The 13,456-nt window shown below is 42.4% G+C and overlaps 1 protein-coding gene across 53 annotated transcripts in view; it reads right to left on the bottom strand.

Moving 5' to 3' along the window:
* The window catches only part of Tfdp2 (transcription factor Dp-2), a 141,137-nt gene that overhangs the window by 33,044 nt on the left and 94,637 nt on the right, over window positions 1-13,456 (bottom strand). For 38 of the 53 annotated variants that reach the window (XM_087561258.1, XM_087561260.1, XM_087561287.1 and 35 more), the window contains 1 exon segment: window positions 2,614-2,735. In XM_087561258.1, coding sequence (XP_087417384.1) covers window positions 2,614-2,735 — 122 coding nt within the window. 53 annotated transcript variants of the gene reach the window in all.

The following is a 13,456-nucleotide window of genomic DNA, read 5'->3' as shown; positions in this document are numbered from 1 at the left end:
AAGCAAGCTCTGCTCCTTTTTGAGAACAAGTGTTCTTAGTACTGAGCCTTTCTTCACTTCGGCCTTTGCTCTTCTCTCCTGCATGCTTATGCTCTGCCCACCAGCTCCACCCCTGTGAGCCAAGGTTTTCCTATGTAACCCAGGCTGCCCTTGAGTGCTCTCATCTTGCCTCAGCTTCTCCAGTACTGGGGTTATTGTGATGCACTCTGGTTAATTACCTTTTGCAGAAGATGGGGTGCTGAGGTAACTGAGGAGAAAGGCTAGCAAAAAGCATTTCATAAACAAAGATGAAAAGGGCTTGATAGTAATGGTGGTAAATGGTAACAAAGGGTTATTGCCTAGTATTGATTTAAAAATATCAAGGGACGTTTTAATAAAAATGTTAATACATTTGTCTTCTTTTCTGATTTTTAGGAAAGTTGAAGGAATACTCATGAATAAAGCCAATAATTAACACAACTCCTTCCTTATGTGTCAAAACAATGTAAAATTTGGTTTTGTATCTCCAAAACAGCTAAGTATAATCATAAAGCAGTCATATAAAAAAAAATAAAAAAAATAAAAAAAAATAAAGCAGTCATATTTCAGAACTGTAAAGTCAGGAGATCCAGTTATAAGTTAAATTATTTTTCTCAGCTTAAATATGGTTGTACTCACTGAATATGGTGCTACCTGCCTATGGGCAATTCCAAGTTGGAGGCAAGCCTGGGCTACATACTGAGCCCAAGTATAATTGGTGATTTTAAAGCAATATATGAGTTTCTACAGAGTTAAACTAGCTGGGTATCATAGCAAGTAACTGTAATCTCAATACTCAAGAGGCTGAGGCAGAAGGGTCACTAAGAGTTCAATGCAGGTCGGACTATGTATCAAGTACCAGGTTAGTCAGGGTTATATCCCAAGACTGTCTCAAACACTAAAAGCCACAGAACTCCCAGCAACTTGCAATCCCAGCACTCAGAAGACGCAGCAGACTGATCAGGACCCCATCTTAAGACGTCCCAAAACAAAATAAATAAGTCTCCCCCTCCCCAAAACCAACCAATAGAACTAGATTAACAGAACAGGAGAACATAGGGCTGGGGAAATGGCTCCGAGTATAAAACACTTGCCATGCAAGCCAGAGGACCAGACCCCCTAGCACATACACAAAAGTCAGGACTTTAGGGTGACCTGCCTGTAATTCCAGGATTTACTCAGGAGGTCAAGTTAGGGGATTATTGGGGTAAAATGGTATGCGAGATTAGCCAAATCAGCAACAAAAAAACTCCCCTCAGTAAATAAAATGGCGAACAATCAAGGTAAACACCTTATGTTAGCCTCTGACCTCCATATGTATGCACATACATGTATATTCACCTATATTACATATGCTCATGCAAACATGAACATGCACGTCACACACGGACACAGCAATCTGAAAAAAGAACTGGAGAGACAGCCCTGCTGTTAGGGTGCACAGGGACCTCCTAGGGGACAGCCCTGCTGTTAGGGTGCACAGGGACCTCCTAGGGGACAACCCTGCTGTTAGGGTGCACAGGTACCTCCTAGGGGACAGCCCTGCTGTTAGGGTGCACAGGGACCTCCTAGGGGACAGCCCTGCTGTTGGGGTGCACACTGACCTCCTAGGGGACAGCCCTGCTGCTGGGGTGCACACTGACCTCCTAGGGGACAGCCCTGCTGTTGGGGTGCACAGGGACCTCCTAGGGGACAGCCCTGCTGTTGGGGTGCACACTGACCTCCTAGGGGACAGCCCTGCTGCTGGGGTGCACACTGACCTCCTAGGGGACAGCCCTGCTGTTGGGGTGCACAGGGACCTCCTAGGGGACAGCCCTGCTGCTGGGGTACACACTGACCTCCTAGGGGACAGCCCTGCTGTTGGGGTGCACACGGACCTCCTAGGGGACAGCCCTGCTGTTGGGGTACACACTGACCTCCTAGGGGACAGCCCTGCTGTTGGGGTGCACACGGACCTCCTAGGGGACAGCCCTGCTGTTGGGGTGCACACGGACCTCCTAGGGGACAGCCCTGCTGTTGGGGTGCACAGGGACCTCCTAGGGGACAGCCCTGCTGTTGGGGTGCACAGGGACCTCCTAGGGGACAGCCCTCCTGTTGGGGTGCACAGGGACCTCCTAGGGGACAGCCCTGCTGTTGGGGTGCACACTGACCTCCTAGGGGACAGCCCTGCTGTTGGGGTGCACAGGGACCTCCTAGGGGACCGCAGTCCTTGCTTACTGCAGCTGCTCTGGGTGGTCACAAGCTCCAGGAGCCAGTGCTCTTTCCTGAACTCAACAGGCACCTGCACCCTTGGTCACATAGTCCACCCGCTACATACACACATGTACACAATTAAACACCTTTGAGCTGGTGAGATGACAGACAGAGACACCTGGTAGCAAGACGGAAAAACTGTTTGATCTCTAAGACTCACACAATTGAAAGAAAACTGACCCAAAGTTCTCCTCTAACTTCTACAACCTTCTATGGCATTATGTGGGCACATTTGCAAAATAAGTGAATTAAAATGTAAAAAAAGGGAGGTAGGAAGAAGACAAGACAGCAAGCTAGTAAGGGGGTGCGAGGCTGAGAAACAGTAATTTTCGACACTCTTACCTGGGAACCCAGCCAGCAGCCTCAGCTATGTGAGTCTGAGTGACCATTGCTGGTGCAGGGGTATATGGACTCCCAATCAGAACACTTCCTGAATTGGTAATTCTCTGTGGTGTGCTTATAATCTGTAAAGTTGGTAACAAAAAAATAAAATTTAAGCATTCATGCCTTTAATCCCAGCCCTGGGGAGGTAGAGGCGGGATGATTTCTGCGAGCTTGAGGCTAGTCTGGTCTACTACATACAGACTTCCAGGCCAGCTAGGGCTACATAGTAAGACCCTGTCTCAAATAAACAAGCATATATTTTTAAAAGGCAACTTTTAATTTAACTTTTACAAAAGGAAGGGGAAGCTGGAGATGGCCGTTAAGAGCACTGGCTGCTGTAACAGAGGACCTGGTTTTGATCTCCACACCCACATGGGCTTGGCAGCTCACAACCATCTGTAGCTCCAATTCCAGGGGATCCAATGCCCTCTTCTGGTCTCTACAGGCATCAGACACACACATGGTGCATAGACACAAATGCAGGTAAAAGACCCACATGATAAAAAGACAGACAGACAGACAGACAAATGCTGCTGGCTAACATATGGGAAGAAAATACTGTCAACAGCTCTTCATGTTGACCATCTAAGCAATCACGACTACTTTTGATTTATTTCTATCCTAGCATCTTAAAACCCCAGTACCCTGATTCCTGATATGATGTCACAGTGTAGATTCAAGTGAATAGCAATTTGGAAGGATTAACCTGGCAACTGACAATTTCTTACCATCAGAAAAATGAAAAGCCTTTTTCCTATGTGGTAAGCACTTTGGGAGCTGGGAGATAGTGCCCTGGTTAAGAATGCTTGCTGTGCAACTGTAAGGGTAGGAGTTTGAATGCCGTCAAATAAGCTGGGTACACCATGACACCTGTAACCCAGCTCTAATGGAATTAGTGATGGAGAAATTGTTAGGGCTTCCAGTGTAGCTGAAAATATGCATGCTCTCAGGGAGATGCCCTGCCTCATACATTCGAATACGCAAAGAGAATACAGTAAGGTAAGGAATGCAGGTTTCTGGCCTTCAAGCACACATGTGTGTAACATTTGTGTATGAGTATACACAAATCAATTTCTAATCCTAGCACTTGGGAGGCGGAAATAGGAGGATCTTAGCAAGTTTGGTGGCCAACTAGGGCCATCAAATTAGACACTGTTATTGAAAGCAAGCAAACTAATCCTCCAACCAGTACTCCTGAGAAAAAGGGAAATTTATGTGACCTAGGATAACAGAGAATTAGATCTTCAGAACCCAATATACATGCAAAAACACCATATAAGCTGAATTGATACACAATGCAAAAACTAAGTTCCCTGAACATACCTCTGTAGACTGCTCTGAACTTTAGAATTGCATGTCAGGGGAGAGTTAGAATGTTACAGATGGAGAGCCAAAATGATACTGGAGTATCTTTAGTTCCTCTAACCATCATTTATCATCAACCTCTGTATCTGGTTGGACATCCCTTTTGGAATACGTCAACTTGGCGGAGTAGCTTTAACTAAGCCAAAAGCTAAGAACACCAGCACATAGCAACTAAGCCCTTCAGTGGCCTTTCTCATTTTGTTCTAACCTGTGGACCTGGTGTCTTCAGGAATCATTGTATTGGCTGATGACTATCTTTGCTGTGAGACTAACAAGAATCCATGTAACCACTTCTACGGGGGAACATGTCATTTGAAATAACTTGAATCTATGTTCTCAGGCCATGAAACAGTTGTATTTATCTCAAAATAAACTCTCTCATTTCCTTTGAAGTGAGAGTTGTACTCTGCATTGACAAATGTAATTCCATGTTCATTTTCCCCCTCTCAACTTTACCTCATCCTAGTAAATGAAGAATTTTGGTCAAGCACAGTGACCTATGCCTATCACCTCAGCACTTGGGAGGTAGACAAAGGAGGATTACCGGAAGTTCAAGGTCAGCCTGATCTATCTACATAGCATGTCAAACTATTCTGGGCCACCCAGTATATCAAAAACTACGCACAGGCACACGCGCGCACACACACACGCACACACACATTGAGCCGGGATGTAGCTCATTTTAGGTAGAGTGCTTGCCTAGCATGCATTAAGTTCTGGGTGGTCCCTACCAATCCCCAGCTATGCATATGCTGGGTGTGATGCCCCATACTTGTAATCCCAGCATTTGGAAGGGGACAGCTGGAGGATCAGAAATTCAAGGTCAGTCCTGGCTACAAAGGAAGCCAGGAATGTATATGGCTTTAAAAGTATTGGCTTAGAGATAATTATTGAACTCCTGACCTTCCTGCTTCTATCTACCAAGTGTTGGTAGGCTACTTACTGTGTACCTCTATTTGACCTAATATTTTTCAGCTATTAAGTTAAAAACTTGGAATATATTAATTTCGTATCTCACTAGCATCCACCAACTTCTGGGGACAGCATACCATGACAGGGACTGCCAGCAGTAGGCTGGGATGGAGACATCTCAGAAGCCCCAGGCAGCTCCTTCTAAAAATAGATAGATCTGGGATCCTGAGAAGTAGGAGTCACATCCCTCTAGGGGACCCGCCATCTGAAATAAGGGACTGCCTGCAGTAGGCCAGGGTGGAGACATCTCAGTAGCCCATGGCAGCTCTTTGTAAAAAACAGTCGTTCACACTTATCCTAACCATATCCCTGGACAATGGCTGTATAGATATTACTTGTGTGTGATTGCTTTCCAGGTGGCCTTAGTGTGCATAATTATTCTATTATATCTGACTTTCCTACTTCTTTCTCCTTCTGCTCTGGTGAATTCTGTGAAACTAGATGTACCTTGATCTTAAACAATTGGAAGTTGAGGCCCAGGTGAAGGCTGTGTGTTCTCATCTTGGAAACAATGTAATAACTGTACAATGGTAGTTCCAGATTAATGCTTGACTTGCAAAGAAGTTTGAAGAAATTACTAGAAAATGAAGTAGAGTCAACACTGGGACCCGGAGAGAGGAAAAAACTACTGAAGTTAGGAAGTAAGTTTTGCACAGCATTTGGGAGTGGTTCCTAGATAAGCAAATATAGAATGCATAAAATTGTGTACTAGTAGAACTAAGTCAAAATACTGGGACTCTGAGGAGTCATTGTGTGCAATGTAAAGGAACAGAAAGCTATTGGAGCTGCTGAGTTAAGAGTTAACCTGATTCTTTCTGGCCACTGCCTGACAGTTTTGCCCATGTCGTTTTCATTAGAGCTTCACAGGAAAATGCAAGTAGCTTACCGTGGCGCTCTGAAGTATAATAAGTTAAAAGTTAAAGTTTAAATAATGATAAGTTTGCAATTATTATTATTTTACACAGGCCTGGGAAGGGGAAGCTTGAAACTTTGGGGAACAACTGTAATTCTTGATTCTTTGTGGGATGTGGTTCTTTTGAATTTGATTTGGCAATGATTATACAATGTCTTTTTTCTACCTGCTTTTGGAGTATCAATAAAAGACTGGGGCAAGAAAAAGCTAGTGAGAATGTGAGGTGTGAGGGAAGAGAGAATGTGAGGTGTGTGTGAAGAGTGTGTGTGAGTGAAAGGGGTGTGCAGGAGAAGGCAGAGTGCGCAGCATAGTCTGTCTATTCATCATGTGCCTTCTAGATATCCTTGCTTCCAGTAGCGAACTCTGATCCTGTGTCAATGCTGGACCTGGACAACCAACCTCACTAAGAGTGTCATCAGGTAGCATCCAAAACCTATAGTAGAATTTTCTCTGGCTAGCTGATGTCACCATTCCCATCAATGTATCTGGTGACTATAAATGGTCACAAAATTTCTTCCATGCTGGAACGGGGGTAATATAATTCGTGTTACTACACCATGGTCATTCATATATAGAATGAATCTCTCATGGATTGTGTGAAAACATCACCTGTCAATAAAAATCTGATGGCCAATGAGCTGAGGCAGGATTAGAAGGTGGGACATTTGGCAGAGAGAGATAGGCACTCTGGGAAAAGGGTTGAGGGAGGGAGGGTGACAAAACTGAGGAGAGGTAACTAGCCATGTGGCAGACAGAGACTAGATTATGGAAGTTACAAGCTGGTTAGAGAACAAGCCAAAGCTTGTGGTCTAGGCATTTATTCATAAATACAAAGTCCCAGAGTCATTACTCTGGAAACAAAGGGGTTGAGTAGAAAAGTCCATGGTTACAAACGGAATCTAGCAGACAGGCTTCAGACTCCAGACTGGAGCCTGAGAAAAGTTCCAGTGTTTCCTTCCACACACTCCCGGAACAGTTTCCTAGCCTGCGAGCCTCTGTTAAAGGAGTCCCACGGCTTACTCAGCTGGTGGGACTGGAGCTGAGCTTTGCTTTCTCTTCTACTGGAGCCTCAGCGTATCTCCCGAGCACAACAGGGCTCCAGACAAGGTCTGGAAAGCATGCTAGAGAGAACTAGGTGGCCTATGGGAAACCGCAGCCCAACTCGGGCCCACTCGTGAAAAGCATGCACAGTCCCGGAGTCGGGCAGAGAGAGGGACTGACCAAAGTGTGTGGAACAAGAAGCCAATAAATAGTCAGCACAGCGAGCTGGCTGAGTGGCTGGGAGACTTGGCAGACACCAGACCCTGACACATGCAAACAGAGATTGAAAACTCAACAGACTTTGTAGGATGCTTGGGAAGTCCTTAAGAAGAGAACTAGAGATTAAAAAGAAAAATAACTTCTGTATTAAAACAATGGAAAACGCAGGCTGGAGAGATGGCTCAGTGGTTAAGAGCACTGACTGCTCTTCCACAGGTCCTGAGTTCAATTCCCAGCAACCACATGGTGGTTCACAACCATCTGTGATGGGACCTGATGCCCTCCTCTGGCGTATCTAAAGACAGCTACAGTGTACTCACATTAAAAAAAAAAAAAAAAAAAAAAAAAAAAAAAAAAAAAACTAAAACAAAGGAAAAAAAAAAAGAAAAACTCCAAAAAAGATTAAAAAAATGGAATACAGAACGAATGGCACAATGCATCTGGACCCCATATGATTTTGTTTCACTTATCAGTGTACAAATAATAACTTTTCAATAGTATGTGCAATTTTAAATATTTTTTAAAAAAATCAAAGAAAGCAAACTTACAAAAGGAAAAGATTGAAATATTAAATGCCAGAGTGTTACCAATACAAAAAGGATTGTAAAATCCTCTCAGCAAAGGATCTTTCGAGGAATCCAATCTAAAGCCTAAAGTGCCACCTTGTGACAAGATTGCAGAATGGCAACCTATTAAATTCCTAAACAAAGAGACTTTAATGCTACCTCAGAACAATGTCATACAATAGATTATGTGTTTCATTTTGTAGAGTTTGGAGAATTAGTACGGGTACATATTTTAAAACACCATACAAGTGATACTCAATATTTCTATATGTTTCTGCCTTGAACTCTAAAAAGGCTGATTTTGAGATCGCACATTCATTAGAGATAGTGAGTATCTTGGAAAGCCTGACAGACTGAAGTTGATGATTTAACACATGTATCCATTAGAATACAATTTTAGATATTATGGCATAAAACATGTTGCTGGCACATCTCATAATCTACAGGTCAGACAACTGTGAAGGAATTTAGCTGCACTTCAAGGAGTGAAAGCATAGCAGCTGGGAGACTGGGTCATGGGGATGCCGAAATGAGCCAGCCTGTATATTATAAGGGTGTCTTGATGGAAGGTTGGAAACTGTTACATTAGAGAAGAGGTTTTGCCTTTGTTTTAACAGGAGAAAAGTTAGGGATTCCATCATAATAAAGACTGGGTTTGACAGGGTGAGGCGACCTGAAGATCTAGGCTACGGGCACAATGGGAGGAACTAGAACAGAACAGGTAAGGTCTGTGCTGATCCCGCTCCGCGGGAACATTTCTAGACTGGTGAGATGTCAAAGCACCTCTGCAGAGCCAAGAGATCTTGTTGGCTACAGAATCTTCAGGAATTATTATAACATGCTGTCCTTTGAACAGCATGGATGAAAATTTATTACAGGTTGGCTATACAGTCCAAACTAGCTTCTGCCTGCTCAAACAGAAAATACCTTTAACTGAACTGCACACACTGCACATTCCAAACATGTATCAATGCAGAAGTGTGTGTTACAGTTAAAAGCTTGTATGTTCACAGAGAAAAACAAGGAAGCACCACTGAAGTTGGAGCAGCCCTGACGAGATTCACCATCAAGGATGCTGAGACACTCCAACTCCTGCTAGGTCCAGCCTCAGACAGTTCAGACAGGGTTTCACTTAAGCCCTGCACTTCCCCGCCACAGAGAGGCTGGACGACAAATGTTGCAGCTAGCTTTCTTGAGACTGGCCAAGTCCCAATTTTATATATTTTACATGGAGTCCTAAAAGAGAGGGATACCCCAGACAGCAAGAAGCAATTTTAAGAGAATGACACCCCATTCCCAAAAAGTGATGGTTACTCTGTGGGAGAACTGTTAATGGTCTTGGTCAGGGAGGTTAGATTCAGAGGTTTCTCTTTCTTTCCTCTATCCTTTCTCTCCATCTAGTGTTAGAGAAAGAGGGGGGAGAAGGGTTGGGAAAAGGGGAGAGTGGAATAGTAGGATAAAAGGGTAGATTGTTGAATCTATTTTTAGACCAAAGAATATGAATGAACCAAATATTTTACATTAGTTTGGACTTTGTAAACTGATACAGATTAATGCTATATTTTGTTACAAGATACTATGAATATATGTTTGAACTCTTGTTTAAGGTGTTGTTGTACCTATGCAATTCTTAAAAAGGCAATATTAAATTGTAGTTCTTTAAAGTTGCTATTATAAACTGTTCATGTTAATTAAGAAACCCAAGCTAATAGTCCATCAAACCTGTGGTCATGTCAGGTACGAGCTAAGATAATCAACTGGATTATTCATCAGTATTATTATTAATACTCTATTCCTACAAGAGAAATCTTCACAAAACTACCCTAAGTATTCTATGTCTCACTTGTACAGTACTGTTACTAAAGAATTATTTTCTGTATTGGTAGCCTGCAGCTTAGTGTTACTGATATAAATACTTTAGAAGAGGATGAGAAAGAAAACATAAGAAAACGTGGTTTTCTTTATTGAGAATAACCCTGGTAAGAAATTTTAGTTTGGTTTTTCTTTTGCTTCTCAATATCAAATTGTCACATTCTACATAGCAGTTTCTTAACCACCACCACCCCCCTCCGCCCCTCTCTCCAAGCTTTCTCTATGTAGCCCTGACTGGAACTTGCTATGTAGGCTAGGCTAGCCTCAACCTCACAGAGATTTGTCTGCCTCTGCCCACATGCCCTGAGATCTTAACATTTTCTGAGTGGACAAACTAGAGAGATTGAATCTGCAGATTAGATTCTGTAATGCAACAGAAAAGAATCTGTATTGCAAATTCAAAATGCATAGTCTTTTAAACTAGGATAATAACAATGACCATTAAGAAACAAAACAAATGCTGGGTATGCTGCCACACATTCAATCCCAGCACTAGGGCATAGGCAGGGGGATCTCTGCGAGTTTAAGGCAGCCTGGTCTACATACTGAGACTCTGTCTCAAAAACCAAAACAAAAGAAAACATAGACAGACATGGATGTGCAACACCTGAATACCAGTTACATAGGACGCTAAGGCAGGAGAGCTGCTTCAGCTCAGGAATTCCAAGCAAGCCTGAGTAATAGAGCACCACCCCATCTCAAAGCAAGCAAAACAAAAACAAAACCAACAGCAACATAACCAAAAGCAAAAGTAAAACTCAATCTACCTCTGAACGCAGAAAATAAGTTACATGGAAATGAGTCAAAGCAAACTTTATATCCTTGAACCATAATTTTCAAGTTTCAAATTTAAATAAGAATTAAAAATATACCTCTAGGTTGGCAAGAAGGTCATGTAGGGTAAAGGTGCTTGCCACCTAGTCTAATGACTTGAGTGAGTTTAATCCCTGAAACCCTCATGGTAGGAGAGAAATGACTCTTGGAGTTATCTGATCTCCACATGTGCCCTGTGCCTTATTTGGACAGACATGTATACATATGAAAATAAATTAATAAATAAGTGTAAACATACTTTTAACATTCAGCTAAGAAAAGGAAAAGACATTTAAAAGTTTAGAAACAACTATTCCTCACACACTTCAAACCTCAGATATCCTTAATTTAACCTTGTCTGCCATTTCTAGGACAACTGATTAGTTAGACTAGGAAAATCAAGAATAACTAAGCATCCTTACAAAGAAAACTGGCTGCCCTCAAACAACATATTTGAAGGACTATTGCCATCTACAATTATAAAAGCTAAAAGCATATTTACTCTGAAAAGGAATTTTCATAGTTATCAAGTATTATGTTCAATTATTGTGACATTTTTTGTTTTTACAGTATGTAATTTCTCTTCTTCTGAACTAAAATAGCCAGATCATCATAATATATACATGAATATTCATAAAATATAGATCCTTTATATAACCTGTGAGAAAAGCAATACTAAATCAAGCACTGCTAAGCTGGCTTCCTAGGCTGAAGGATGGCTTAGCAGTCACTTGCTGCTCTTCCTGAAGACCCAAAGTAGGCTGTCAGCAACAGTGTCAGCATCTTTAACTTCACAGCAGCGGTCCAATGCCTCCTCAGCCTCCAAAGAGACTGCCACAGGACATGTAGGACACACATTCACACAGATACACATATATACACAGAAATAAAAGTAAATCTACATTAGTTTTTACAACCAATGAAAATTCTTTTCATAAGGAAGGACTTTTACATTTTTATGTGTGTGACTGACAGAAAGAAGGAGGGAGGGGAGAGGGAGAGAGAGTTGGGGAGGGGGAGGGAGATGAAGAGGGAGAGACCAAAGCTGCCTGCACGCCACAGCATATATATGGATGGCAGAAGACCACTTTGAGGAGAGCTGAGTTTCTCCTTTCAACCACATAAGTTCCAGGGATCTTCAATCACAGGCTTGGCAGCGAGTACCTCTACCTTCTGAGCAATCCTGCTAACGCCTTGTTTGAAATATCTGGCTTCCAAAAGTTCAAAAGGAAAGGGCACAGAAACAAGACTTTAAGAAGATGATGAGTCCGGGAGGGGAAACAATAACCAGAATATATTATGTGAGAAGAAAATCTACTTTCAATAAAAGAAAAAAAGAAGAAGAAAAACGATTTTAAGTAATAGTCAGGCCAAAAATTCTCTAATCAAATAAAAACTTTTAAAAAATCCTAGATGAGAATCAGAGGTAAAAAACAATGCTGTTTTTACTTTGGTTTTCTTTTTCTTTCTTCCCCCCAAGTTCTGAGGACTGAACCCTGAACCCGAGACTAGTGCATCTGAAATATTTATCCCTGATCTACACCCCTAGGCCACACTAGATTACCACTAGACAGTGACTAAAAGTAGCAAGAGGAGCTCGCAAACGGCTCAGTAGGTGAAAGGGCTTGATGGCAAGCCTGACAAGCAGAGCTCAATCCCTGGAGCCCACAGGGTAGGAGAACTGACTCCTGCACAGGACTGCCACTTCGACATACACACTTGAGAGTGTACACACACACACACACACACACACACAGAGAGAGAGAGAGAGAGAGAGAGAGAGAGAGAGAGAGAGAGAGAGAGAGAGAGAGAGACTGACTTACACACAACAATTAAACAGAAGGAAGGAAGGAAGGAAGGAAGGAAGGAAGGAAGGAAGGAAGGAAGGAAGGAAGGAAGGAAAAACAGTAACAAGCTAGGTATGTGGAACATGCCTTTACTCCCAGGTGAATCTCTGAGAGGTTGAGGAAAGTCTGGTCCAGCCTCTCTAGACCAGCCAGGGCTACATAATGTGACCCTGAAGCATTTGCTTATTTAATGTACATGGGTGTTTTGCTTACATATAGGGCTTGCACCACTTCATTCTGGGTGCCCATGGAGTCCAGAAGAAGACTTCAGATCCCCTGGAACTAGACGTATAGATGGTTGAGTGCTGCCATGAATATACTAGGAATTGAACTCCAGTCCCCTGGAAGAGCAGCCAGTGCGCTTAACCACTTAGCCATCACTCCAGCCCGCTCTCCCAAATAAAATAAATTAATCTTTATTAAATTAAAAATAAGATGACAAAGAAATCAAAGAAAACAGAAAAAAACCTGTAACCCCAGTACTTGGGATGGCTAAAGCAAGAGGGTTCCAAGTTCAAGGCCAGCTTTGGCTACTTAGTAAGGGAGGGAAAAACAGTAATGAAGGGAGAACCAAAGAATGATCTGAACTGGGTGCTAGTCTATTCAGGCTATAAAAATACTTTTGACTAGATAATTAATAAAAACAAGAACACTGAAATCTACTGCTCATTGTGATATAGGGAAAAGAATTCTGACTGTAGAACAGTAAGGAGGATATAGGGAATCAACAAATTGGCAGTTATTTCCACCTCTTATAAGTGGACAGAAAGCCAGACAGCTACAGACAACTGCTAAGACCAGTGCATCAAGGGGACCATCCATGAATGTCTAGAATAAGTGTTATAATTCAGAAGTTCTGAAGAGAAACTGTAACACAAATACAGGTACAGAGCTGGGTGGCGATGGTACCTGCCTTTAGTTCTAGCACTCAAGAGGTAGAGGCAGGCAGATCGATGAGTTCAAGGCCAGCCTGGTCTACCAAGTGAGTTCCAAGACTGCCAGGGCTACATAAGCTCTGGCTCAAAAGCAAAACAAACAAACAAACAAACAAAAAGAACACACACATGAACATTTTGAGCAATATTCAAAAACAGTACTCATGCACTGTATTTTTGTAGCTCCTCAAACGCCACAAGAATTCAAAACTTTCCTGAAAAAAATGCATGAATATTTTAACTCCCACAAAACATCTA

Source organism: Rattus norvegicus, chromosome 8 (assembly GCF_021556685.1).
Source record: "Rattus norvegicus strain SHRSP/BbbUtx chromosome 8, alternate assembly SHRSP_T2T, whole genome shotgun sequence".
NCBI lineage: Eukaryota > Metazoa > Chordata > Mammalia > Rodentia > Muridae > Rattus > Rattus norvegicus.
The sequence above is the reverse complement of the archived record's forward strand: the minus strand, read 5'-3'. Positions and strand labels throughout refer to the sequence as shown.